We start from the raw sequence: 23,397 nt of genomic DNA, 5'->3' as shown, positions 1-23,397 counted from the left end.
AAATAAAAAATAAAAAAAAAGGAAGGGAGAGAAAGGAAAAAAGAGAAAGAAAAAGAGAAAGAGGAAGGAAGGAAGGAAGAAGAGAGAGGGAGATATTATGGGGCTCCAAGCTATTTCTGCATCCTCAGGCTCCTGGCACCGGCTCCAGGCAGAGCTGACATCCTAGGACAATGAGGGCACAATGGAGTCAGAAATGCCTGGGTTTGAATCTCAGCTCTTCCACCTACTAGCTGAACTACCATTGGCAACTTGATCCATGCTTCCAGGCCTCAGCTTTCCTTCCTATAAAATGGGCGCACCCCCACCACCGCCCTTGCCCAGACGGGCCAGGTTTTCAGGTCAAGACCTGGCCCATAGTCAGGCTTTAGATCTGAAGGGTTTTCCCTTCTGTTTCCCCGAAGGGCCTCCTCCTCACCCACCTCTGCCTCCAAGACCTGGACCACCTCTCCCGATGCACAGCTCCCCAGGTGAGTCAGCCTGCCGGCCCCACCTCCTGGCCTGCCCTCTCACTCAGCACGGCCCTGACCGCTCACCAAGACTCTGCCCAAACAGCACCTCCTCCAGGAAGCCTTCCTCCCTGGCCCCAAAGAAGCCCGGTCATAAGCTCCTCCTCACAGTGTTGACAGTCCATCTGGATCAGACCCTGAGCCTTCCATCCAGAACCTGGAAATTTGCTGGAATGGTGTTTTCTTAAAAAAATACTCAGCCACCATCCAAGACCTCACTTCTCTGCACACCCAAGATTTTAAAAACGGCTGCAGCGTTTAAAATCGCTAAACAGGGGAGTTCCCGTCGTGGCGCAGTGGTTAACGAATCCGACTAGGAACCATGAGGTTGCGGGTTCGGTCCCTGCCCTTGCTCAGTGGGTTAACGATCCGGCGTTGCCGTGAGCTGTGGTGTAGGTTGCAGACGCGGCTCGGATCCCGTGTTGCTGTGGCTCTGGTGTAGGCCGGTGGCTACAGCTCCAATTCAACCCCTAGCCTGGGAACCTCCATATGCCGCGGGAGTGGCCCAAGAAATAGCAAAAAGACAAAAAAAAAAAAATCGCTAAACAGGAGTTTCCGTTGTGGCTCAGCAGTAACAAACTTGACTAGTCTCCATGAGGATGTGGGTTCGACCCCTGGTTCTGCTCAGTCAATTAAGGATCTGCATGGCTGTGAGCTGTGGTGTAGGTCACAGACTTGGGTTACATTGGATCCTGTGTTGCTGTGGCTGTGGCGTAGGCTGGCAGCTGCAGCTCTGATGTGACCCCTGGCCTGGGAACTTACATAGGCCATGGATGCAGCCCTAAAAAGTAAAATACAATACAATAAAATAAAATGTTAAAAATCGCTAAACACATATTTTGGGGGTTCTACTGTACCTGGGCAAGAGGAAGAGACAAGAAGGCCAATGGGAAGATTTTTTTGGGGGGGTGTTGTTTTCATGCTACTGCTTTGCCACGGGGGTCTCTTAGAGCTTTTAAGTGCAGGGTTAGGAGTTCCCATCGTGGGTCAGTGGTTAACGAACCTGACTAGGATCCATGAGGATGTGGGGTTCGATCCCTGGCCTTGCTCAGTGGGTTAAGGATCTGGTGTTGCCGTGAGCTGTGGTGTAGGTCAGAGACGTGCCTCAGATCCCATGTTGCTGTGGCATCAGCTGGCAGCTGTAGCCCTGATTTGACCCCTAGCCTGGGAACTTCCATATGCTATGGGTGCGGCTCTAAAAAGACAAAAAAAAAAAAATTTGCAGGGTTACAGACCGAAGCTGAGAACTTCAGTGAATTCACCCAAAAGGAGACTGTATGGGGCAGGGTGATCCCAGGAAACTCACCGAGCTGAAAGGACCCAGTTCATACCCAAAGACACCCCCAATACCTTGGTGCTTTGTGGGTGGGAGGGCCGTTAGGCTGAGGGAGCCCTGAGCCCTGGTGGGTAGGAGGCGGTACGAGGGGAAACCGGGCCCATCTGGGTGGCCTGGGGTGTTCAGGGGAGCCCAGAGAACCTGCAGGTGCAGGCAGGCTTGCAGTGGGGGATGCTGGTGATGGGGATGCTAGGGACCTGGGCTCTGAACTGCCCCCCACCCCTGCCCCCAAGGACCATTCCCCAGCGGGCTTCAGCTGCTGTCTCCATATCCGACACCGTCCGTGTGTCCCTACTGTGGGACCCACATCATCACAGTGACCAAGGCTGTCCCAGGCACCCTTACCTGGATTCTGTGCACCGGGATCTGCATGGCTGGGTGAGCGGCTGGCCCTCGCCTCTGCAGGGGTCTTGAGCATCAGTGTGCGCGGTGGGGGGCTGCCGGGTTTTGGGGGGCTGGCACAGGGCTGGAGGGAGGGGCCGTTTCCTAGCTCACCTTGGGGGGCCGGGCAGCACTAAGGACAGAACGGGGTGGGGTGGTCCCAGGCTTGGCTTGGCCCCAGGTGAGTCTTAGGGCCCGCTGTCCCCGAGCTGCAGGTGTATCATGGGCTGCTGCCTTATCCCCTTCTGCGTGGACGGCTTGATGGACGTGTTGCATACGTGCCCTGTGTGCCAGCAGGAGCTCTTCTGCTACAAACACCTGTGAAATAAATGCTGATTAAGCGACCGTTGCCTGCCCGTATCTGTCTTACTGGGGTTCCCCCAGCCCCAGCCCTGAGGGGTGATGCAGGGACTGAGGTGGTGCCTGCCTGCCCTCCTGCAGTGGAAGGCCAGGTGAGTGTGGGCACCACCACCTTCATGGCCAGATTAGTGGCTGCCCTTCACCTCCACAGGGGTCTTGAGCATCGTGTGGTATGTGGGGGGGGCGGTGGCTGCTGGGTTTGAGGAGGGCTGGCACGGGGTGGTTCACCTGGTGGAGGAATGATGGTGGCCCGGTGGCCTGCCCTCCTCCTCTAGCCCTTGGAAACCGCAGTCCACTGCGTCAGCTCCAGTTCACAGAGAAGCTCTGCAGTTTCTCATCGGCTCCAGCTTCTTGTATCTTCGTGAAAACTTCTCTCCAACTCCAGCAAGGGAACCTGCAACGGCCTCACCTGCCACTCGCTCCTGGCACAGAGCCTGGCATGGTCCAGCTGACCAGTGACCCTCGCGTGACTAAATGCCACACCCACCAGGAGTCTCTGCCGTGATGCTCTGGCCACGTCCCGTGCACCCCCTCAGAAACCCTGCCAAGCTGGTACCCGCCAGGGCCATCTTGGCCTCTTCCTTTCTCCTGCATCCCACAGGCCGCCCAGGATGCTCTGGGGGCCCCCACAAACCCACTGGGCCTCAATCACCCTCTTTCCACCTGCCGGCAGCCCCTCCCCTCATCCCAGAGCCCACCAGTCCCTCGGCGCAAGAGACCCGCAATGATTTCTCTCCCTCCTTGCCTCTTTTTTTCTTTTTTGTCCTTTTAGGGCCATACCTGTAGCATATGGAGTTCCCCAGGCTAGGGGTTGAATCTTAGCTACAGCTGCCAGCCTTCACCACATCCACGCCAGATCCGAGCTGCATCTGCGACCTACACCACAGCTCACGGCAAGGCTGGATCCTTAACCCACTGATCGAGGCCAGGGATTGAACCTGCGTCCTCAAGGATACTAGTCAGATTCATTTCCGCTAAGCCACGACAGGAACTCCCCACCCCAAGTCTTGACCGCTCCTGCTGGCATTCACCTGTGGCTAGTGGCTGGTGCTGAGTAAGCTCAATGAACACCAGCAAGAATTAACTTTCAAGAGTTCCCGTTGTGGCTCAGCAGATTATCCATGAGGATGTAGGTTCAATCCCTGGCCTCCCTCAGTGGGTGAAGGATCCAGCATTGCCGTGAGCTGTGGTGCAATTCGCAGATGAGGCTCGGATCCTGCGTTGTTGTGGCTGTGGTGTGGGTCGGCAGCTACAGCTCCATTTTGACCCCTATCCTGGGAAGTTCCATGTGCCTGGAGTGTGGCCCTAAAAAGAAAAAAAAAAAAAAAAAAAGAACTGACCTTTGGCTGATTATGCTGGACGTTGGCCTAGTAGTTGCCATCCTCTGTGGCCCCTTGGAGGCTGCCTGTGGCTCTGGCTTCCCTCCTCTGGGCTCCAGCCAGAAGCAAGAGAGCGATGCGCTCACCCTCATGTCCAGACTCTTCCCCTGGAGACTTCCAGGATGCCCTGCCCGCCCCCTCTGCCTTTCCTTCCAGGCCCGTCACTCTTAGGGACAGTCTTGGTCCTGTCCCTTTCCTCCGGGTATCCTGGGGCCCCAGGGCCTGGCAGTGACAGGAGGGTTTATGGGAGCTGGGATGGGGGAGGAAATCTCCGCAAATCTCTACCCCCTCCCCTCAAAGAGGTTTAATCCTTAAAACCCTTCCCAGGCAGTGGAAACAATGCGTCTAGTAGCCATGAGGATGCAGGTTCGATCCCTGGCCTTGCTCAGTGGGTTAAGGATCTGGGGCATTGCCGTGAGCTGTGGTGTAGGTGGAGACATGGCTCAGATGCTGCATTGCAGTGATTGTGGTGTAGGCCAGCAGCAGCTGCAGGTCTGATTTGACCCCTAGCCTGGGAACTTCCCTATGCCACAGGAACAGCCCTAAAAAGACCGAAAAAAGAAAAAAAAAAAAAAAAACTAGAGGAATTTTCTAGAGACCAGGTCAGAGGGGTGGGAGAATTGGAAGGCAGATCGGAGGTTTCGGCACTAACCTACATCTTATTCCCTCCAAGTGGCAGGTGCTTCCGTTATGCTCAGTATCACTCAGGAGGGCAGTGTCCCCCGTCCTACAGAGGAGGGAACTGAGGCTGGAGAGATGGCCAGTCCAGGGCCATAACTAGATGGGCAGCTGAGTACTTGGGTCTGCCTGCTGAGGCTCCTGCAGTGGCGAGAAAGGGTATGACGTTGGGAAAGGGTGTCCACAGTGCCAGTGGAGGCCTGGGAACATTTCCCACGTGGTCTTTGGGGACAGAGAGGGCCAGGGGGTCAGGCCCTGGCAGGGGGAATGGACCCATCCAGGGACAGACTTCCAGATCTGAACGTCGGCCCCTTGAAGACGCCCACCAGCTGCCCCTCTGCACCCTCTGCTCCCTAAGATGCCCTGGAGTCAGCAGAAGCTGCAGGACAGACAGCCTCAGTTTCCCATCCAGAGAGAGACCCGTCTTCAAGAGATTTTCGGGATTAGAAGATGACGTATGTAACACAAACTAGGCATCCAGCCCCTAAGAACCAGCACATCAGGATGGGGACGTCGAGTGGATCCAATCGACAGGGCAGGTGGCCACCCATCTAGGTCCTGTGTTGGAAAGAGGGACCGAGCAAGGAGGACTGAGAGGGAGGCCGGGTGGGCCCACTGGCCACCACGACCCAGAGGAAGAGGTCTTGACTTGGGTGGTGGCTGGTCTTGGGCGTGGAGCCCCACAGCTCTGCAGAGGCACCCGGGCCAGTGGGCCGACAGTCACGGGGCCTGCCTGGCTCCTCCAGAACCCAGACAGAAACCAGGCACCTCTGCAGAGCTCCAGGCCAGTCTGATTCCGCAACCACCAGGCAACGTGCTGGATGTGACTCGGATTCTCTGGGAGGTCCCCAGGCAGGAACGTTTGGTCACCACAGCCACAGTGCACAGGCCACCTGAGAGGTCCTGCCCAGCTCTGCTAGTAGCCCTCCGTGAGCCCGTGAATCGGCCCCAGGCCTTCCTCAGACTGCCCAGTGGCAGAAGAGGAAACATCACATGCCCCACTTAAAAGCATCCCAACTTTTCAGCTTCTTTCAAACACCCTGAACATCCAGCTGCAGTCCAGTATCAGGCTTCCTCTGCTCAAAGGTCAATGAAACTCCCATTTGCGAGATTTATTTGTTTTTTGGCTGCACCGGTGGTATGTGGAAGTTTCCAGGCCATGGATCAAACACATGCCACAGCTGCCACTGGAGTCACAGCAGTGACAACGCCAGATCCTTAGCCTGCTGAGCCATCAGAGAATTCTGGCTACTTAAAGTTAAACCAAGGAGTTCCTGCTGTGGTTCGGTGGGTTACAAACCCGCCTATCCGTGAGGATGTGGGTCCAATCCTTGGCCTAGCAGTGGTTTAAAGATCCTGAGTTGCTGGAGCCATGGCGTAGGCCGGCAGCTGTACCTGTGATTCGACTCCTAGCCTGGGAACTTCCATACACTTCAAGTGTGGCTCAAAAGAAAAGGGGGGGGGGGGGTTATAAAAATAATAAAATCAGTGACAACTCACTCCTCAGCTACTTTAGGCACATCTAAGATGCTCAACAGACACTTGGGATTCGAGGCTCCCTTGCTGGGCAGGGCTGACGGAGGCCCCCCTCACCCCTCAGGGCAGAGCTTCTATGGGCAGTGAGCAGTCAGAAACGCCGCAGTCCCACCCACCCACCCAAAGCGTGGGCATCTACAGTTCCATCCTCGTATTTGAAATGCAGGTTTATACTTTTGAGACCGTTTCTCCAAGTGTGCTGCTTTTGGTGGTCACGGTGACCCCCTAGCCCTGTGTGACACTGTGGTTCCGGGGACGCCGATCACCTGAGGGGGGCATGCGGCATCTTCGGGTTTGAGAGTTCTGGGAAAGGCCATCCTTCTGCAGCTCTATCCCCGTCGCCTATCGCCACCACCACCCTGGAGCATGAATCTGACGAATTGGACTCAAATGCCCTAACTGGGAGTGAACAAACTGCAGCCAGTATGTGCTGTCCGCATGATAAAAAGGCCTGCGGGAAAAGCCATTTAATAATTTGAGAATAAGGTTCAGTGATCTAAGACTATAATCAACCCTCAGCCAACACCTAAAGCAAGCAAGATCCACGCTTTCACTGTTCTAAGCGCCCAGAGACCAACGAGTGCAGGAGGATGGGGTGGGTGGCGCTGTCTTGAGGTCAGGAGGGGACGCCCAGGGATCAGGCACAGACCCCCCAGCTCTGGAAGCGAGGCCAGCTGCCCTGGACCATGCCTGCCGCCCTCTCGTCTCCGGCCATCCTACCGCACCAGTTCCCTGCTGGCAAACCTTTTTATTGCACCTGCTTAAACGTGGCAAATGAGAGGTAAAACCACCCACGCCGCAGCCGCAGCCACACCGCGTTGCAGCTTCCTGGGGCCCACGCGCACGGAGAGCGGAAACCTCTCTCAACGTCCACGTCACTCACTGAGTTATCGTTTTTATAGAAAATTTTATTCAACATACAACATTTTCCAGCAAAAAGGCAATATACAGGAAGAGTTGGTGTACACTGCTGCTACAGAAACAAACAAAAAATACTGGAAAAGGATGAAAAATAAGTGTGATTTTGCTGATTCTATTTTACTGCACTCAAAACTAGACACGCAGCTGGCGTCGGCGCCAAAGGAAGAGGCTGGACTGAAAGGAAACGACACACAATGAATATCAACATCAGAGAGCATCACTTGGATTCACCCGACAAAAAGCCACCTCCTCCCAGTGGTAATTGTACATGTTCATTCATTAAATATACAATTTCATTTTTCCTTTTTTTTTCCTCTTTTTTATTTAACTTTTTTATACAAAGTCAACAGCTTGCTAACACTAGTGGGCATGCCCTCTTCGCTAAAAGGCCCTCCTTTCTTTGTTCCGTCTGTTCCACGTGAAAGAAAGTCTGTTTATAATTTTTTTCACCTGCTCTTGAGATCGTTAGGTCTGCCGAGAGGCAGCACGGTACACACCTTAACTGTGTTTTTAAGGGTTTCCAATTGAATAAAAAGACCCCAGAGTGTCTGTCAGGACGGTGTCCAGTGCATCCACTTTGCAGGCGGGGCTGCAGGACAGCAGTGGCTGGCGAAGTGAGACGAGTTATTAAAAAGACCCAGGCAGCCGGGGAGGCCGAGGAAGGGGCGACAATACACGGGTGAAGGAAAGCGCTATTTATTAGGTTGTGAGTTTCTCTGCTTCGCCTTTACAGATGCACAAAAGGTCATCAAAGTATAACTGGGGGAACGCGCCAGACGAGCCTAAAAGAAGATGTCCTGGCGGCGGAGCTGGAGGCCGGGCCCCGGGGCGCTGTCCCAGCCACGCCCGCCCGCCTCTCCCCAGCACGCTGACCGTCGCCTTCAACTGTGGTTACGGTAAAATAACTCTCATTGGCATCCAAGCTTTATAAAAACACCTTCATTTTGCTCAAAAAGGGCAATCAATAGATACAGGGAAGCCAAACTGAACAGCCTCAACAAAATAAAAGGGACACCAGCAGCCAATCCTCTCATTCAAGACTTCGGACGGTGCTCGGGCACCAGAGTTCTCGGCTGGTAAAGGGCACACCCACCACGGTCCCGCCTCGCCCGCCGCTCAGGGAGTCAGTTGTGGATTTTAATGGCCTTTTCAAGGTACGTGTAGCGACTCCTCTTTGGGGCTTTGTTGAAGTGGTCGAGCCCCAGCCAAGGCCGAGGGTGAGACATGTTACCTGGTGGAGGAGAGACAACTCAGCCCCTGACGGGGTGGCCGCCCTGCAGAGCCGCTGCCACCGTGTCCACCGGGGCCGCAGCTGTTACAGCCTCTGCGGGACACGGGCCAGTGCTCTGAACCTGAGGAGCGCTCACGGTTACAGGCTGCATCCCACCCCCAACCCCACAGATGAGGGGAGCGAGGCCGGCTGCCGGCTGCTGCGGGGGCGGAAGGGCTGCCTGGCTCCTGGCCCCCTCGTACTTGCTTCTGGGCTGCAGAAGGGCTCTTACCAGGCTGAGGTTCAAAGTCTTTCAAGTTTACTTCATACTCATCTTCGTTTATGTACTGGTGCCGGCCCATCATCACAATGGCAAATTTAAACTGAGAGACAAAAACAGAAAACCCCATTAATTCTGAATATGAGCAAAAGCCACCCCACTGACAAAGTCAGGATTTTAGCATCCTGCCTGGTAAGTCCTCCTCAACACCCCAGAAGCCCTACCTTCTCAAACTCCTTCTCCTGGATGTCTAGCAGACTCTGAATCCGCTTCATCACTTCTCTGAAATGCTCGCCCTACGAAGGACAAAGGACACGGGTGCTCACGCGGCTTGCACCTGCCTCGGCTGCACGCAGAGTGGGCGAGGCTGATGCGCGAGCACAAGGCGCTGAGCCTCTACCAGGCTGCTCAGGCTGCTGAGAAGGCCCCTTACCTGGTGGATCCTCAGCAAGAACGGGATCCCGAACGTCCCGAATACCTCCTTGTGGAAATGCGCCACCGTGATCAGCATCTCGTTCTCCTTATCTATGGCCACCTGGTCCAAAGGTACTTCCTGGGGACACGAGTTTGAAACACCAGAGGTGAGAAATTCAGTTGATGCAAACACAACGCCGCAGTTTAAAAGGCCGTGTGTGGGTCTTGCTAGAACAATGAGGGTTTAGAGCCAGAAGAAACATCCAAGCTTTAACAGAAAACTCTGGGTCTTGAGAGACCAAATAACAAACTGTTTTAGTCGCTGTGGGGATCTCAGCAGCTTTAATGTCAACAGGGACCCACAGTTTCTGACTACACGTGCTTAGGGATCCATATTCCAAATGAATTTCTAAAGAGGGGTAAGGGAGCCATCTAGCAGGCGGGGGCCTGGCAGCCGAGGCCTGAGGGTTGGTGGGTGGGGCTGAGGACTCCAGGGGCGGCCGGACGGCTGTTCAGCGACATGCATGTGCCGGATCCACCTCAACTCAACACTTTAAACGGTAACGCCGAGCTTAGCTCTACTCTGTCACAATAAAGCGGTTAATTTTTCAAAGTCTGGAAGAACTGAATTGACCTCGGGATCACTCTGTCTGAGGGTGCACAAACGAAAGGAAAGCCACTTCTCTGAGTCGCTGTGATATCCGAACAAGGGTCAGGCTGCTGCCCCCACAGGGCTGAGCCCTGGTGCCCTCAAGGGACAGCTACCTCTATTCGAAATGTCCGACTCGTCGCAGGAGACAAACATTCTAATAGTTCATCTTCTTGATGCACACCAATAATTTTGTAGCTTACAATTTCTAGCAGCCTGCGCAAAACAAGAAAGTGAACCATATAAATTCACGTGCAAAAAAAAAAAAAAACAGTAGTCTTCTAGAAAGTTTCCATTCCAGAGCTAAGATTTGCTGTCTCCTACGATCTGAAATGTCCAAAGCAAGCGTCTGTGGGGAGCAGACCAAAGACTGGAGCATGTGATTAATGGACAGTCTACAGGAGTCCCTGTGACCAGGCCTGGCCAGACCCCATGGACGAGGCCACGTCAGGGCCCGGGGTGGAATTAAATCGGACCCGTGTAATCCTGCGGAGGTTCCAAATTAGGCAGGGCTGGAGACATTTTTCTCACTTACTCTTCTGATATTCGAGGCCTTGTTCTTTTATTAACATCACCAAGAAAACATTCTGGGAACCAAGCAGCCCCAAGGGCTGTTTCATCCCACAAGCTGACCATGAGACAGGTGGTAACAGCACCCCACTCTCTGAAATAAAAACTCATCATCAAATCTGGGGCTCCTTCTTCAGCCTCAACATTGGCCAAACGGATGAGAAGTGACCCAATGTCTTGGGCCTAGTCAAGGCCCGCTTTCCCCAGCAGCAGCTCAACACGGTCTGAACTACTCTCTCCTCCTCCTCTGCGTGGCTTTCCTACCTCAACCTCCCCTTTTCACTAGAGCCGGGTGCTATCAGGAGACAGGGAGGGAAGAAGGGCGAATAAACAGGCGTCAGTGCCGGTACGACGCAGAGGCAACACTCGCCTAAGTTTCCCTGACGCCTTCTCGCCGAGCTCCACGGCCTTTTTACATTCCTCCAGCAGGTCCCGGACGCAGCCGTGCTTGTCTGGATATAGTGTTATTTCCTAAGAAACAACAAGATAAAGGCTTCCAGGGGACAGGAGCCACGTAGGGTGCTCCTGTCCCCAGCTCACTCAGCCGCCACTCGCTCGGGCACCTGCCCCCCAGCGCTGCCTCAGGCCACCCACCCAAGCCCCGACCAGCCGGCAAGAGGGGCGTCTAGGAAATGCCGTTTTGAGGCAAGAAGCCTGTCATTCACAGGACAGTTTCTCAGGAATTTCTCCCCCTGAAAGGTCACCTAAGAGCCTGTCTAGTTCTCAGCAGGGTGACAGAGAGGACAAGGACTAGGATGGACAGTCACCACAGCCTGATCACTCTGCACGGGTGACGGTGTTGAAGACGCATGCCCGATTTCCCCTCAGTAAGGGTGGGGCCAGAGAGGTAAAAGCCTGTTTCTAGAAGAACCACCTAACACGCGGCTGGATGCGTGTGCCGAGGGCCCAGCAGGAGTGGCTGTTGGCCGCCTGTGCTGATGAGAAAGGTATGGACTGCGGCCAAGCAGCAAGGCACCCAGTTCAAGAGGCCCCGGCTGGTTCCTGCGCCTATCCCTCTGCCCGTAGGCCTCCGAGGCGGCAGCAGGGTAGCCCATGGCCTCAGGCGCTCCACAGACGGAGCTCTGACTGCTGTAGTTCTCACAGTCGGGGAGGGAGAGAGGCTCAGTGCGCTGCACTGAAAGCGCACACCTCGTGGAAAACTTACCTCTTCCCTAAATTGGCTGTTTAACCATATACATTTAAAACTCCGCCTGTTTTCGAAGTCTGTGATTTTCATCTTAAGCTGTTAAGCAAAGAGGCTCATTTTAGAGATGTTTCCACCAAAACCAAGCCTCCTCTCATTACCCGGGGTTACAGTAACCTGGACTCGTACCTGCTGATAGTAAAGTTTCTTAGGCTGTCGAGGCTTGAAGAACTGCAGAAGGTCTCGTAAGGTACCTTCGTAATTATGTCTAAGAGGATTACCTGGGCCATCCCTGTAACTACACCAGAAAAGAGCACGGGGATTAGTGACCGGTTTATTTGCCTCGAACAATATCCGTGAGTCAGCGCAAGAGCAAACCCCTGGCCTTACACCTAAACTTGAAACGGCCTGGGCACAGGGTTTCCCCCTGACGCGCCTGTCCCCCAGGCCCAAGTCCCTCCAGCTGTCACACCCGACGTGCTCTGCAGTGGTGACAGCGACGGGCCCTGGGGGGACGGGCCCAGCCGTGGTGTGGCCAGGATGGCAGTGGGACAGGCCTCGATTGGAATGGCGTGCCGGGCCAGGCGGCCAGCTACTCGTGACACCCGTCAGGAGGAACTAGGGAAAGCATGCGATCCGGGCCGAGCGGCGGCACCTGCGAGTGTGGCTCACCCTTGAGACTTGAAAAACTGGAGCAGCATTGGGTCCGTGTTGAGCCTCTGAGCAACTGTCTTTGCCACCTGGGGAGGGAGGTCCAGAGGTCAGGGAGCAAAGGTCACACGAGAAGCCAAAGGACACTTGCTGATAACCTTTCTCACCGATTTTTTGCTTCCTGTTCTTCAAGAAATGTGCTCTAAGCAGCCTGAATTGGAATGCCCCCAAAACTTACTCTCCAACAGGAAGCAAGCAGAATCGCTGGTGCTCTTACCAGGGGAGCAGCAGTCCCGGTGGAGAAAACCTTTAAAGGGTTTTCCACTTTTAAAAGTTACTTCTTTTTAATGGTTCGCACTTGGCATGTTAAAACTGAAGCAAAGCTGCTGTTCAGACTACCATCTCTGAAACCAAATCGTGCCGGGGTGGCGACAAGACAGGGGGGTGGGCGGGGCAGGAGGGAGGGGGAAACAGCCTCTGACCCGGTGGTGACATCCACACCAATCCACTTCCTCAGAGGGGACAGCAACCCTCCTCCAGAATACAACCTTGTCACTAAGCGTCTAAAAAAACAATACACTTATGGCCACACCCGCAGCATATGGCAGTTCCTGGGCCAGGATTGAATCTGAGCCACAGCTGTGGCAATGCCAGATCCTTCAACCCACTGTACGGGGCTGGGATGGAACCCTCGTCTCTGCAGCAACCTGAACCACTGGAGTCTGATTCCTAACCCACTGTGCCACAGCAGGAACTCTTGAGGAATGTGCAGGGAAAAGAGCGTTTTATCAAATACCTGAAAATAATTCATCCTATTTGATAATGTAACTACAAATCCAGGATCATTGGGGATTGTTTTATCACAGAAAATCACATCGACACGGTGATAGAGGTCTCTGAAATATTCCTTTGCGGTGGGTAATTCACTGTTATCATTTTCAGGATCATCCCTGTGGGAAGAAATATGGATTACAGACAAAGTACAGGCCAGGGGTCACTGGTTTAAAAAGGCAATACCCCCCCCCCCTCCTCCAGCAGCAGTTGACACCCAGCGGTGTGGATAAAACTTGGGTTAGCATCTCTGAGTGCTGGGAGCCTGCCCAGCAGCCTCTCTGTAAGCAGGACCAGAGGTGTGCTCTGATCCACTGCTCTGCTCCTGACCTCGATCCCGGCCCAGAAGGCTGCCCTCTGGGTCTGCAGACACCATGGGCCACACAGCCGGCTCTGCTGAGTCCACTCCCAGACAGGACTTTCCCGTGGGCATCGTTCCACCTAAATATTTCCTCCTGGCTCTTAAAACCGAGGCCTACCACCCCTGCAAGGCAGCTGCAAGAGGAGGGCAGAGGCCAAGTGCAACATTGGGGCTGCCAGACTCCAAGACCACACACCTGCCGGCTGCCAAGCTGACCCGTGTGAATGAACGACCCAGGTAGGTGCGTTCTAAGGAATTTCACGTTTTAAGGGAAGGAAACACGCTTGCTCTTCCATCAAGACCTTCGCCCTCCTGCTCAGGGGTCACGCTCACTGCTGACATTCTCAGGAAATGAGAACGTTCAACGAGGAAGATGTTCACAGCCCCACGTTCCAAAACCCAGAAGGCCAGCTGCCACCCCTCAAGCAAAACGGGACCCAGGCTCTAGGGATAGCGTGTGTCCTGGTTCTCGGGCTTGGAGTACGTACTTCTGAAACACTATAATATCGCCATCCATCAGCTCATCAAGGGCTTTATCAAGAGACACGTCGTAGTCCTGAATTCTCTCTGTTAAATTCGGTTTAACTTCCTACAGTAAAAGAAACGACATGGTTACAAAGCAAGGCCTGTCCAGAGTTTAATATGGCCACACGCTGTATTTTTTTTTTTGGTCTTTTTTTGTCCTTTTTTTAAGGATGAACCCATGGCACATGGAGGTTCCCAGGCCAGGGGTCTCATCAGAGCTGTAGCCTCCGGCCTACACCACAGCCACAGCCATGCCAGATCCAATCGGCGTCTGCAACCTATACCACAGCTCACAGCAACACTGGATCTTTAACCTATTGAGCGAGGCCAGGGATGGAACCTACGTCCTCATGGATGCTGATCAGATTCATTTCCGCTGTGCCATGACGAGAACTCCTGTATGTATTTTCTCTATACCCAATTCCACCAGCCCTACGTCTTTAATACAAATGTGAGCGGAAATGATAATAAGGACATAGTAACCACAGGCCCTCAAGAGGGAAAAGTCAACCATGTACAGAGGGGATCCTGACTCAGGATCCCCCGAGGCCCCACTCAGAGGTGTGGTCTCTTCAGACCAACAAATTTGGGGCTCGCAAAGTAAACAAACAGGAAAGGCACTCCCCAAACCACCCGGGTATGCCAACTGCAGAAGAACAGGGTCCGAACCTCATAGAGGATAAGACTAGTATCTTGGATAAATCCTGCTCTGTCACACATAACTGGGAGCAGATCACCTAGGTGCGAGAAGAAAGAAGAATCCAAAGCTGTGACACGGGGACTTCGGTTAAGTCAACTCACGAGGCGAGGGAGTGTGGTTGGACTTACGTATTTTACAGGATATCGGGGTGTAGATATGGCCACAGTAATTTAAGCTCCGTGTTTTGGGATCGTACATTTTCAAAAATAACATCACATCATCTACACAGTGAAGAAACAGGCTTTGTTAGGATCTTCTAGGCACTGCAATGTTAACAAACATTCACAGCAACCTTGGCAACTGAAACCATAACTCAGGGCACCTAAACATGAGATGCTAAGACGCTGCTGCCAGGCCTGCAGCACCACGGCAGACACCAGATGCCCAGGGCACACCTCACGTCACACGCTGAAGGTGCAAGTGCTGAACATTCAGGAATTCTGGCAACGGCAGCTAGCTGCGCACTACTCACCACGGGAACATGGGTCATCAGTCAGTGGTGTGTCTCTGCCGAGAAATGACACCTGAAGTAACATCGATGACCCTGGACCCACCTGGTCTGGAAGCGGAGCGGGAGCACAGGCAGCTCACTTACCTGGTCTCTTCGGCCCCATTTGCTACCACAACAGCAGGCAGAGGTGGGATGACCCACAGAGCATGAAATATCTACCACCTGGCCCTCCACAGCAATCCCTGCTCTCTACGATCTGTCGACATCGACAAGGCCACCTGATTAGCAGGACAAGCAACCTGGAGGACTCCAGGCTGCTGAGACCTTCTCCAGGGCCCTAAACCCACAGTCGGGCGAATCTGACTTCCTCAAGGAACCCTGAACAGAGTGGAGCCTTTTTTTTTTGGGCGGGGGGGGGGGGTGTTGACAAGACTTCTTTGCAAGAGAAGAATGCTTAACCCCGTGTGCTTAGAATGACGGTCCAGGACTCCGACGCCACACTCTGGTGCTGGGCGACGTGGGCACTTACGATCTTTATCAAACTTGGGTAACGTTGCTCCACTAGCAGCCAGCTCAGGATCAACTGTTTCCAGGAATATTGTCCAAGGGTTTTCATTATCACTCAGTTCAATCATCTATTTCCAAAAGAGATGCTGGTTTTAGAAGATTTTAATGGCTAAGTGAGCGTGAAAAACTATACTCAAGAACTGAAGAGAAGGTCCAATTCTAGGCAACTGGACCCGAGGGAGACCGACGGGGCTTGCCGTCCTTCCAGACCAGACTGCCGGCCACACTCACTGTTTTGTTGCCGTCGGCCTCGTTGTCTAGCATGGCCGGTCGCTTGGTGCCATTGCTCCTGGCCTGCATGGGCCACAACCGAATCTGATCTTGTGGAAAGCCCTGGAAAGAATCACAACACAATCAGTTTGTATTTTAGCTCGAGACCGAGGTAATGCTTCTATGATGAGAGAGAGAGACGATGACAGCTCCCCGACGGATGGGGACAAGAGCGCCCTGGCCTGTGGGGCTCCGAGCCCCTTTCACCAAGAAGAGGGGAGCTGGGGAGGGAGGTGAGGGCACAGCTCGGAAGGAAGTGAGCTCAGGTCCCTGAGCCTGAAGCATCGGGCGCTGGGACTCACCATGGTCTGAGAGAGGTTCTGCACGAACTCGGCAAGCGAGGAGTTTTTCAACACTTTGAACACAGTGTATTTCACCTTTTCCTCATCGTACATATCATTTCCTTGATGGCCACAAAACTGGTCCTCTGCAACGATCTAAAAATAAAAACATGCATGAAAATCCCGAACAGAGTTTACAACCGACAAAACAGAACAAGGCCGCACTAATCGAAACTTAAGGTTCAAACGCTAAAAACCTTTTGCTTTAATGAGCCTTCTTCAGAAGGCCCCAGCGGCAAGAAAGCACCAAGACGACCAAGAACTAAGTCACCTCTTTACTTAGAAAAGGCAAAACCTGCTACTTCCATGCAGCCATTCTCAACTCAGCATCAACTGGAAACCCACCTGTGTGGGGATCCCCAATATTATACAGCCAGGGTGCACGGGGACCTTTCTTCCAGGCAGTCACTTCTTAAAACAAACGCCTATTTCCTGTCACATCTAAACCATGAACCCAAGCCAGGTGGCAATTCACCTGCCCACCTGGGCTGCCTGTGGGCGCTGCTCCCCCTCCCTTCCCCTTGTCTGACTCGGATCCCCTGCATTGTTCTTATCAACACCAACATACTGCCGCTCTGTCTGGCGGCCTGAGTACCTCTAAGCCAGCACCCTGACCTGGCAAGACCCCTCGAGAGGGTCAGGGAACAGGTCTGGCTCACGTCACCGCTGGGAAAGCTCTGCCCGGGCCCCGCCTAGCGGCTCACCTGCACTTGCATGTAGAGATGCGCTTCCTGACGCTCCTTCCGCTTCTGAGCCTCGATCCTTTTCTCCTCCTGCAAGCGTTCCACCAGCTGCTGAGGGATGTCATGGTCGGTGACAGCTTGTAAAACCTCACCTGCAGGACAAACACCACTCCTTCACCTTGGGGCATCACGGCATCAGGAACAAAGCCACCTGGGGCCCAGGTCAAAACCCACAAGCCTAGACGCTGGGAGTGAGGCAGGGCCAGCAGAGGCGTCTGGACGGGTGGACAGAGCTTAGGTCCCTGCTGGCCTCCGGTGGAGGGCACAACCCGGGGCCACTCACTGAGCCGGGACTCCCGGATGTACACCAGCATGTAGGCGTTAGTGCAGTGCCGCACGGAGAGGTCGTCGTCGTGGCCCCCGTAGTTGTGCTCGATGGCCTCCTCCTTCGTGCACCTCGACACCACGTCGTCGTCAAACTTGCACCACTGCGAGGGGAGACGCGGCAGAGCCAAGCGCTGTGAGGCAAGGCTAACATCCCCCGCCCCCCCGGCAATTTCCGTCATGTAGTCAACAGCCTGACGGCAGATGAGGTGCAAGCTCTCTCCGTCGTGGACAGGACAGAGTTATTTTTATTGTCTTTTTGCCTTTTTCTAGGGCTGCTCTTGTGGCATATGGAGGTTCCCAGGCTAGGGGTCGAATCGGAGCTGTAGCCACCGGCCTACGCCAGAGCCCCAGCAACGCAGGATCCGAGCAGCATCTACGACCTACACACAGCTCACGGCAACTCCGGGTCCTTAACCCACAGAGCAAGGCCAGGGATCGAACCCACAACCTCATGGTTCCTCGTCAGATTCGTTAACCACTGCACCACGACAGGAACTCCAGACAGAGTTGTTTTAAATGGCCTTAACTAACTCCTAGTTAAGAGTTCACCCTTGGGTGCCGTGCCATGTGTGTCTGTCCCCCTCCATCAAACCCCCTCAGCATGAGCTAGCAGAGCTCAAGCTTTGCTCTGCCCCTCAGTAGCCCTACAGCCCTGGACCAGATCCCAAGCCCCCCACCTGCAGCTCCCAGTGAGATCTCGTGAGGGGACCCACGTGAGCCAGGCAAAGCCAGGGCGACACACAGCACGGACAACAGGGTAGCAGAATAGCATGTGACCAATGCCGCCCCACCTGCACGGGCCCCAGGAAGTGGCCAATCAACTGCCTTGAGTGAAGATGTGAGGGGTTCCCCAAGGGCTGACGTCCATGCTCAGGAGATGTCTAAAGTGCGATTGTCACCACCTACCATCCACCTTCCAAAGCTCAGGACATACAGCAACAGAGGCCAGGAAGGAACCCTTCACTAGCAAGGCCAAGTCAGGCCGAGTAGGACCAATGTCCCCACAGAGCGTCACGTACCCAGCCCGGCACTTACTTTGCCGTCCCCTTTGGGGTTCAGATAGACCACGTAATGTCCACCGTGATTATCTCCACTGTGCACCAGGACTGCGTGAAGGATGTAATTTGCAGGGTCTTTAGGATCTGTTTTTTGCAAAAATTCATCAAGTGGTAACTGTTCAGGGAATTCAAACCTATTAAAAAAAAAGAAAATTTTAAGAGAAATCCAGGTTTCCATAACTGGTAAAATATTTCAGCTGTCGTCTTTATTGCTAGACCTCCTAATTCACTGGCTCATCTTGACTGGAAGGAACATGAGCTTGAACGACCTCCTCGGGCAGCTCCTACTTGTTACATCTAATTAGTCCCACATCAACAAAGGCTGAAGCTTGATCTGAGACAGGACACTATAGGACATCACACAACAGTGAGCCTTGTGACAAAAGCCTACTTTTCTAGGCTTTGAATATTCCCAAATGTATGGATCAACAAGGCAGTACCCTGGGAGGAAGAAGGAGAGGAGGTGGGTGGGTGAGGACGAAGACCGAGGTGCCCGGCTCAGCCAAGCCACACACCAGCCCTCCGCCCCCCACAACGGCACCCTCTGGGAGTCAGGCCCAGCACTGCCAAATGCTCAACTCCAGATCCAGAAATCCAGACTTTTCTGTGAAATAGCATGATTTCTTAGAAACGCTGGCAACTAATTCGAATAAAAAGAGAAACAAAGCCAAGGTAAGGACCCAGCAGAGCACACCAGCAGGCTGGACCTCGTCTGCAGGCCACTGGTCAGTGAGGTCTGATTCTCAGAGACCCACAGTCAAGGGCAAGAACGGATGAGCAGGCCCGGCTGGTGGCTGGTCATCTGACTAAGTCATACCCGCCCTGGAGGCTGAGGCTGGTTATGGCCAGACTGTACCCCCTGACCAAGGAGTCTAAGTTACTGCTCAGCCAATCAGGGTAGAAGTCCTGCCTCCAGAACCAGATAAAGTGTGTGTTGCATCAGTCTTCTGTCTGGTACTTTAAGGATCTAGAAAGCACCTGGAGCAGGGGGCACACACACCTCCATCAGCATTCTAGCACGTTCTCCAAATCTACACCAGCTGAGAGGTTACAAGATACTGGAGAATTCTATTTAAACATCAGATCCCACTGCTGGGGAATGCGAAGAAGCCTGTGGAGCAGAAAGCGCCCCTCCCCAGGGAGGTCCTTCTGCCACGTGCACAGAGGCCGGGGCTTTCTGCAGAGGAAGCAGCCCCTGAAATCATCAGGTTAAAAGTACAGCTGGTTGTGGGACATCTAGGCAGAGGGTGTGGAAACCTCAATCAATCAGAGATGAGACTGAAAATAAAAAGACTCAACAAAGCACTGAGACTAACCCCCTAAATGAGGATGCTGGTTAAATCTTAACTTTCACATCCCACTCTAGATTACCTATCGTTGATCTTGATGTTTTGGTCCGTCTGAGGGTCATACATAAATCTCATCAGCTGTAGATGTAACACTGGTGGCAATGTTAGGAATTTCACACCTTTCTCGGCTTCCTGAACAGTGAAAAAGAAACGCAGGTTTAGTTCACCTCTATTCACTTCTTGAAGCAATGAAAGCAACTGCCTTTCACAGCAAGACTGCAACACACAAGGAGGCGGTGCAGGGCGCCTTTAAAGGTTCTACACGAGAGAGAAATTTCCTCTTGCTTCGCTTTATGCTCTGCCTCATGTCCGGCACCAGGGCAACAGCGGAGTGAACTGAGGCTCAGTCGCTTGCTGCTGTACTGATACAGTCAGTCAGTAACCACTACGAAAATCACAGAGAAACCCAGGAAAACCAACTGGAAAAGCAGACGATTCTAGGTATGAGAGGAGGCGTGCCCGTGGGCACCTGACCCGTAGAAGCAGAACCGTCAGGGGTCAGGGCCTGGCCTCTGATGAGGCCCAGACTGAGGAGCCCATCAGTGCTTACTGTTCATTCCCACTTCTGCACACAACTCCAGCCTGGGGTTAGCAAGGCCCTTTGACCACCATCAGGGCCCCTGGGCAGAGGACACCCCTAAACTGCTCAACAAGGCCCAATGAGGAGGAGGGACCAGACCTACTCCTTGCCACTCCCTCAGCTCTTCCCTCATGACACAGGCCTTCGCCCAAGCCATCCATCAATGGCCTGCATCTATCTCCACTTCGGCCCTTCCGTCTGCGCTGTAAACTGGTTAGAACTGGGGCCGACAAGCCACACCTATGTCGCAATGTTCTCTGCTGCACGTTAGTGTGCTTAAGAGAACAGGGTAGTCCTGGGAAGAAAAACAAAAGCCCAGGAACCTACTGCCACACAAAGAAATGGCATGGTTTTAATACAACTTGAAAAAACAAAAAAGGAGAAATCCTGTTTCTAAGTCACCACAGACACGATGATTCTAAAATACGTAATGTTCACCCAGATCCCAAAATAACCAGTGTGGATAAGGCCAATTCCTGAGTTTCCTAAGCACACCTGGTTGCATGTTTGCAAACTGACTTACTGATCTACAAATCCCATGTGTTGAGTGGCCTGACCAAGCAGAAGAACTAGTTTGTGAGCCGCTGCAAAATGGGTTCATGAGTACCATAAATTATAAATTAGCAAGCTTTGTAAACATAGGATGGTCTGAAAAAAATCATCAGTCAGTTACGCCAATGGGTCAAGAGGCTGCAACACAGACCCTGGGTGGCTGGACATGTGAGGATGCTGCTGGTCCTGGACCATCTTGTTCACAACACCTACTGCTCTGCCGGAGGCCCAGAGGCCCTGCAGGGCCATGGGAAAAACAAGCAGGGACACCGAGTGCCCACGGAACAAATAACAGAAAATGTGCTCCTCACCCTCGGATCCTCAGAGAAGTGAAACTCCATTGCAAAAAAAAAAGAGGCAAACTACCACCAGCAGCCAAAGCGAGAGAGTCCCAGTGACTGAGCAGTATCATTTCCGAGGAGGAGAAACTGAAGAAAACTCAGGGGCGGACAGCAGTGAGTAAAGGACAGAAACGTGGACAGAATGGAAAAATATTTTCAAACCCGGGGCGGGGGCCTCTCGGTGTCAGGTGACGCGTCTGCCTCCGATCACCATCCCCTTCTCCACCCCCACCTGCCAACTAGATACAACCAGAGCTGCTTCTACTGTCCATACTGAGAAGTACAATCCTTCTGAGTTCCAAGTACCAGCAGCACAGAAAAACATACAATTTTTAGTTCACAGTTAAACAAAATACCCAAAAACAAAGTAGGAAACATACAAAGGGACATAGGACCCAGTTTCCAAGTTACCTGCAAGCCGTGCTCCCCAGCATCGTATTTATTGTCGCCGTCTAGTTGTTCTACTGCCACGTAATCCACAAATGATTCAAATACTTTCAAAGAGAGAAAGAGAAAAAAGTCAGCTAAAGTTATCACTAGAGCTTTGATTATAACATAGCCAGGGAGGAAGCTGTAAGTGCAGCCATGAGTGGGGCAGCTCCCCAGCTCTGCAACTTCACTGATCCCCAAAAGGTGTCAACTCTTAAGGCCACTGATATGGTTTCATAAGGGTGTTACAAGTGATACAGTTATTAAAACACATGGAAGTACAAATTTTAACCAAAACACTCATTCTGAAGTCAGTGCAGAGAGCATGTGGGGGCTGGGGGGGAGGAAAGGGGGCAGGAGCTTTCTGATGAGTAAGAAGGGAGACTCTAATATACGCGTTGGGGGCGTGGTTGCTAACACTGCAGTGTACGACCGACCTCCCTGAAGAGGGCACGGCTCCAATGTTCTCAGGCCAAAAAACTAAAATTAATTAAAAAAGCAGTGAGACAACAGATTGGGGTAATCCTTTCACTGTGTGTGTGTGGGGGGGCTATCAAATAATCATGAAGAAAATGTCAAGTACTTCAATTTTGTCAGTTAAACCACAATAAAGCTGAAAAGGAAGAATGTAGAATTTATCCAAGGATGACACAGCCAGCAGACCCGAAGAAAGTCTAGAAACAGGTCTACACAGATCCTGCAGCAGGCACCTCTGGTCCACCTTGACCCTGTGCAAAAAGAAACTTCCTGGATGGATTGTAGATAAATAGCAAAGATAAAACTGTACCCGATAAGAGAATCAGCTTAGGACTTCATGCAGGTGTTCTTAGACACAAAAGACTGATACACTGGATTTCACTCTAACTATGAAATTCTGCTAAACAAACGGCTACACCGAAAGGGTGAAAAAGGTGAGCCCCATACGGGGGAAGAGCCTGTGGAGAACCACCCCTATGGGCGTGGGGCCACTCTCAACTCCCTGGACAGCAGGCAAGTTTGGAAACCGAGCCTACTGCCTGGAGCTACCAGGCTGCAATGCAGCAAAGAGAAAACCCAAGAGGCCACAGAGCCTCCCTGGGAGACTGGGGGAATTTTAGAGCATCTGCCAGACAGAGGGCCCAGCACAGCACCCTGGTGAGGTTCTCCTGGGGCCTGACCAGTGAGGGAGTGAGGCAGTTACACTAAAGGGATTAGGGATGGCCCCCAGAGTTGACGCCGGCCTGGGAACAGCCTGTTTCCTCCAGGCTCAGTGGAAAAGCCTCCTAACACATGAGACCCTCAGAAAACCCAGCAAAGTGCCGCCCCAGTTGTGGGGACAACTAAGCCCCACTGTCTCGCACATGATCAAGCTTACAAACAGGTCCCAGAAGAACTATCTCCAAATAAGTGAAATGTGTCCCAGAACCAAGATTAAGAATATCCAACATCCAATAAGATAAAAGTCACAACAGATGGCATCCAATAAAAGATGACCAGGCACACAAACAAGTTGGAACTTACAGACCATGATGAAAAGTGAACCAAGAGAGAAAGATCCAGAGATCACCAGGCTAGGACATCACGTGATTATGAACTCCATTCCACATGTTCAGCAAGATGTCCAAATGGCCAACAGCATTTATTTCAAAAGGTGAAACCTCCCTGATCTCCAGGGAAATGCAAATTAAACCCAGGAGAGCACCATACCCACCAAAACAGATATGGGACAACGGATAGACTGCTGTGCCTACCAAGTCGGCATGTATGCGGGCCCTACAAGCCGGCAGCGAGCCTTGTGTCCACCCGCCTCACATCCAAAATATCCATCAAGAAAGAATGGTTTCCAAAACCTTGTGTTGTATTCCTAAGGTGGAATACTACAAAGCAAGGAAAATGGTCAGTCAGATCACGGCTGCTCGGAACAAGGATAAACTGCACAGATACAATGCTGAAAACAGACAATGAGAATGAGAGAGAG

The 23,397-nt window shown here is 52.8% G+C and overlaps 2 protein-coding genes across 3 annotated transcripts in view; one reads left to right on the top strand and one right to left on the bottom strand.

Moving 5' to 3' along the window:
* The first annotated feature begins 451 nt into the window (after window positions 1-451).
* Window positions 452-2,547, top strand: LITAFD (LITAF domain containing). Its single transcript, XM_047782766.1, has 3 exons — window positions 452-467; window positions 2,076-2,220; window positions 2,439-2,547. The coding sequence occupies exons 1-3, from the start codon at window positions 452-454 to the stop codon at window positions 2,545-2,547; spliced, it is 270 nt and encodes an 89-aa protein (XP_047638722.1).
* Window positions 2,548-7,063: 4,516 nt separating this feature from the next.
* Window positions 7,064-23,397, bottom strand: part of USP7 (ubiquitin specific peptidase 7) — a 56,422-nt gene continuing 40,088 nt past the window's right edge. For both annotated transcript variants that reach the window (XM_047780528.1, XM_047780529.1), the window contains exons 11-31: window positions 21,423-21,505; window positions 19,561-19,670; window positions 18,167-18,323; window positions 17,088-17,232; window positions 16,766-16,896; window positions 16,023-16,157; window positions 15,682-15,783; window positions 15,413-15,518; window positions 14,561-14,653; window positions 14,402-14,469; window positions 13,696-13,796; window positions 12,812-12,965; window positions 12,037-12,104; window positions 11,554-11,662; window positions 11,386-11,463; window positions 10,591-10,691; window positions 9,767-9,866; window positions 9,021-9,140; window positions 8,812-8,883; window positions 8,600-8,690; window positions 7,064-8,328 (exon numbers count right to left, since the gene is read on the bottom strand). In XM_047780528.1, the coding sequence (XP_047636484.1) occupies window positions 8,222-8,328; window positions 8,600-8,690; window positions 8,812-8,883; window positions 9,021-9,140; window positions 9,767-9,866; window positions 10,591-10,691; window positions 11,386-11,463; window positions 11,554-11,662; window positions 12,037-12,104; window positions 12,812-12,965; window positions 13,696-13,796; window positions 14,402-14,469; window positions 14,561-14,653; window positions 15,413-15,518; window positions 15,682-15,783; window positions 16,023-16,157; window positions 16,766-16,896; window positions 17,088-17,232; window positions 18,167-18,323; window positions 19,561-19,670; window positions 21,423-21,505 (2,231 nt within the window). In that variant the 3' untranslated portion in view covers window positions 7,064-8,221. The remainder of the gene's footprint in view (window positions 8,329-8,599; window positions 8,691-8,811; window positions 8,884-9,020; window positions 9,141-9,766; window positions 9,867-10,590; window positions 10,692-11,385; window positions 11,464-11,553; window positions 11,663-12,036; window positions 12,105-12,811; window positions 12,966-13,695; window positions 13,797-14,401; window positions 14,470-14,560; window positions 14,654-15,412; window positions 15,519-15,681; window positions 15,784-16,022; window positions 16,158-16,765; window positions 16,897-17,087; window positions 17,233-18,166; window positions 18,324-19,560; window positions 19,671-21,422; window positions 21,506-23,397) is intronic.

This window comes from Phacochoerus africanus, chromosome 5 (genome assembly GCF_016906955.1).
Source record: "Phacochoerus africanus isolate WHEZ1 chromosome 5, ROS_Pafr_v1, whole genome shotgun sequence".
In the NCBI taxonomy this organism is placed as follows: domain Eukaryota; kingdom Metazoa; phylum Chordata; class Mammalia; order Artiodactyla; family Suidae; genus Phacochoerus; species Phacochoerus africanus.
The sequence above is the reverse complement of the archived record's forward strand: the minus strand, read 5'-3'. Positions and strand labels throughout refer to the sequence as shown.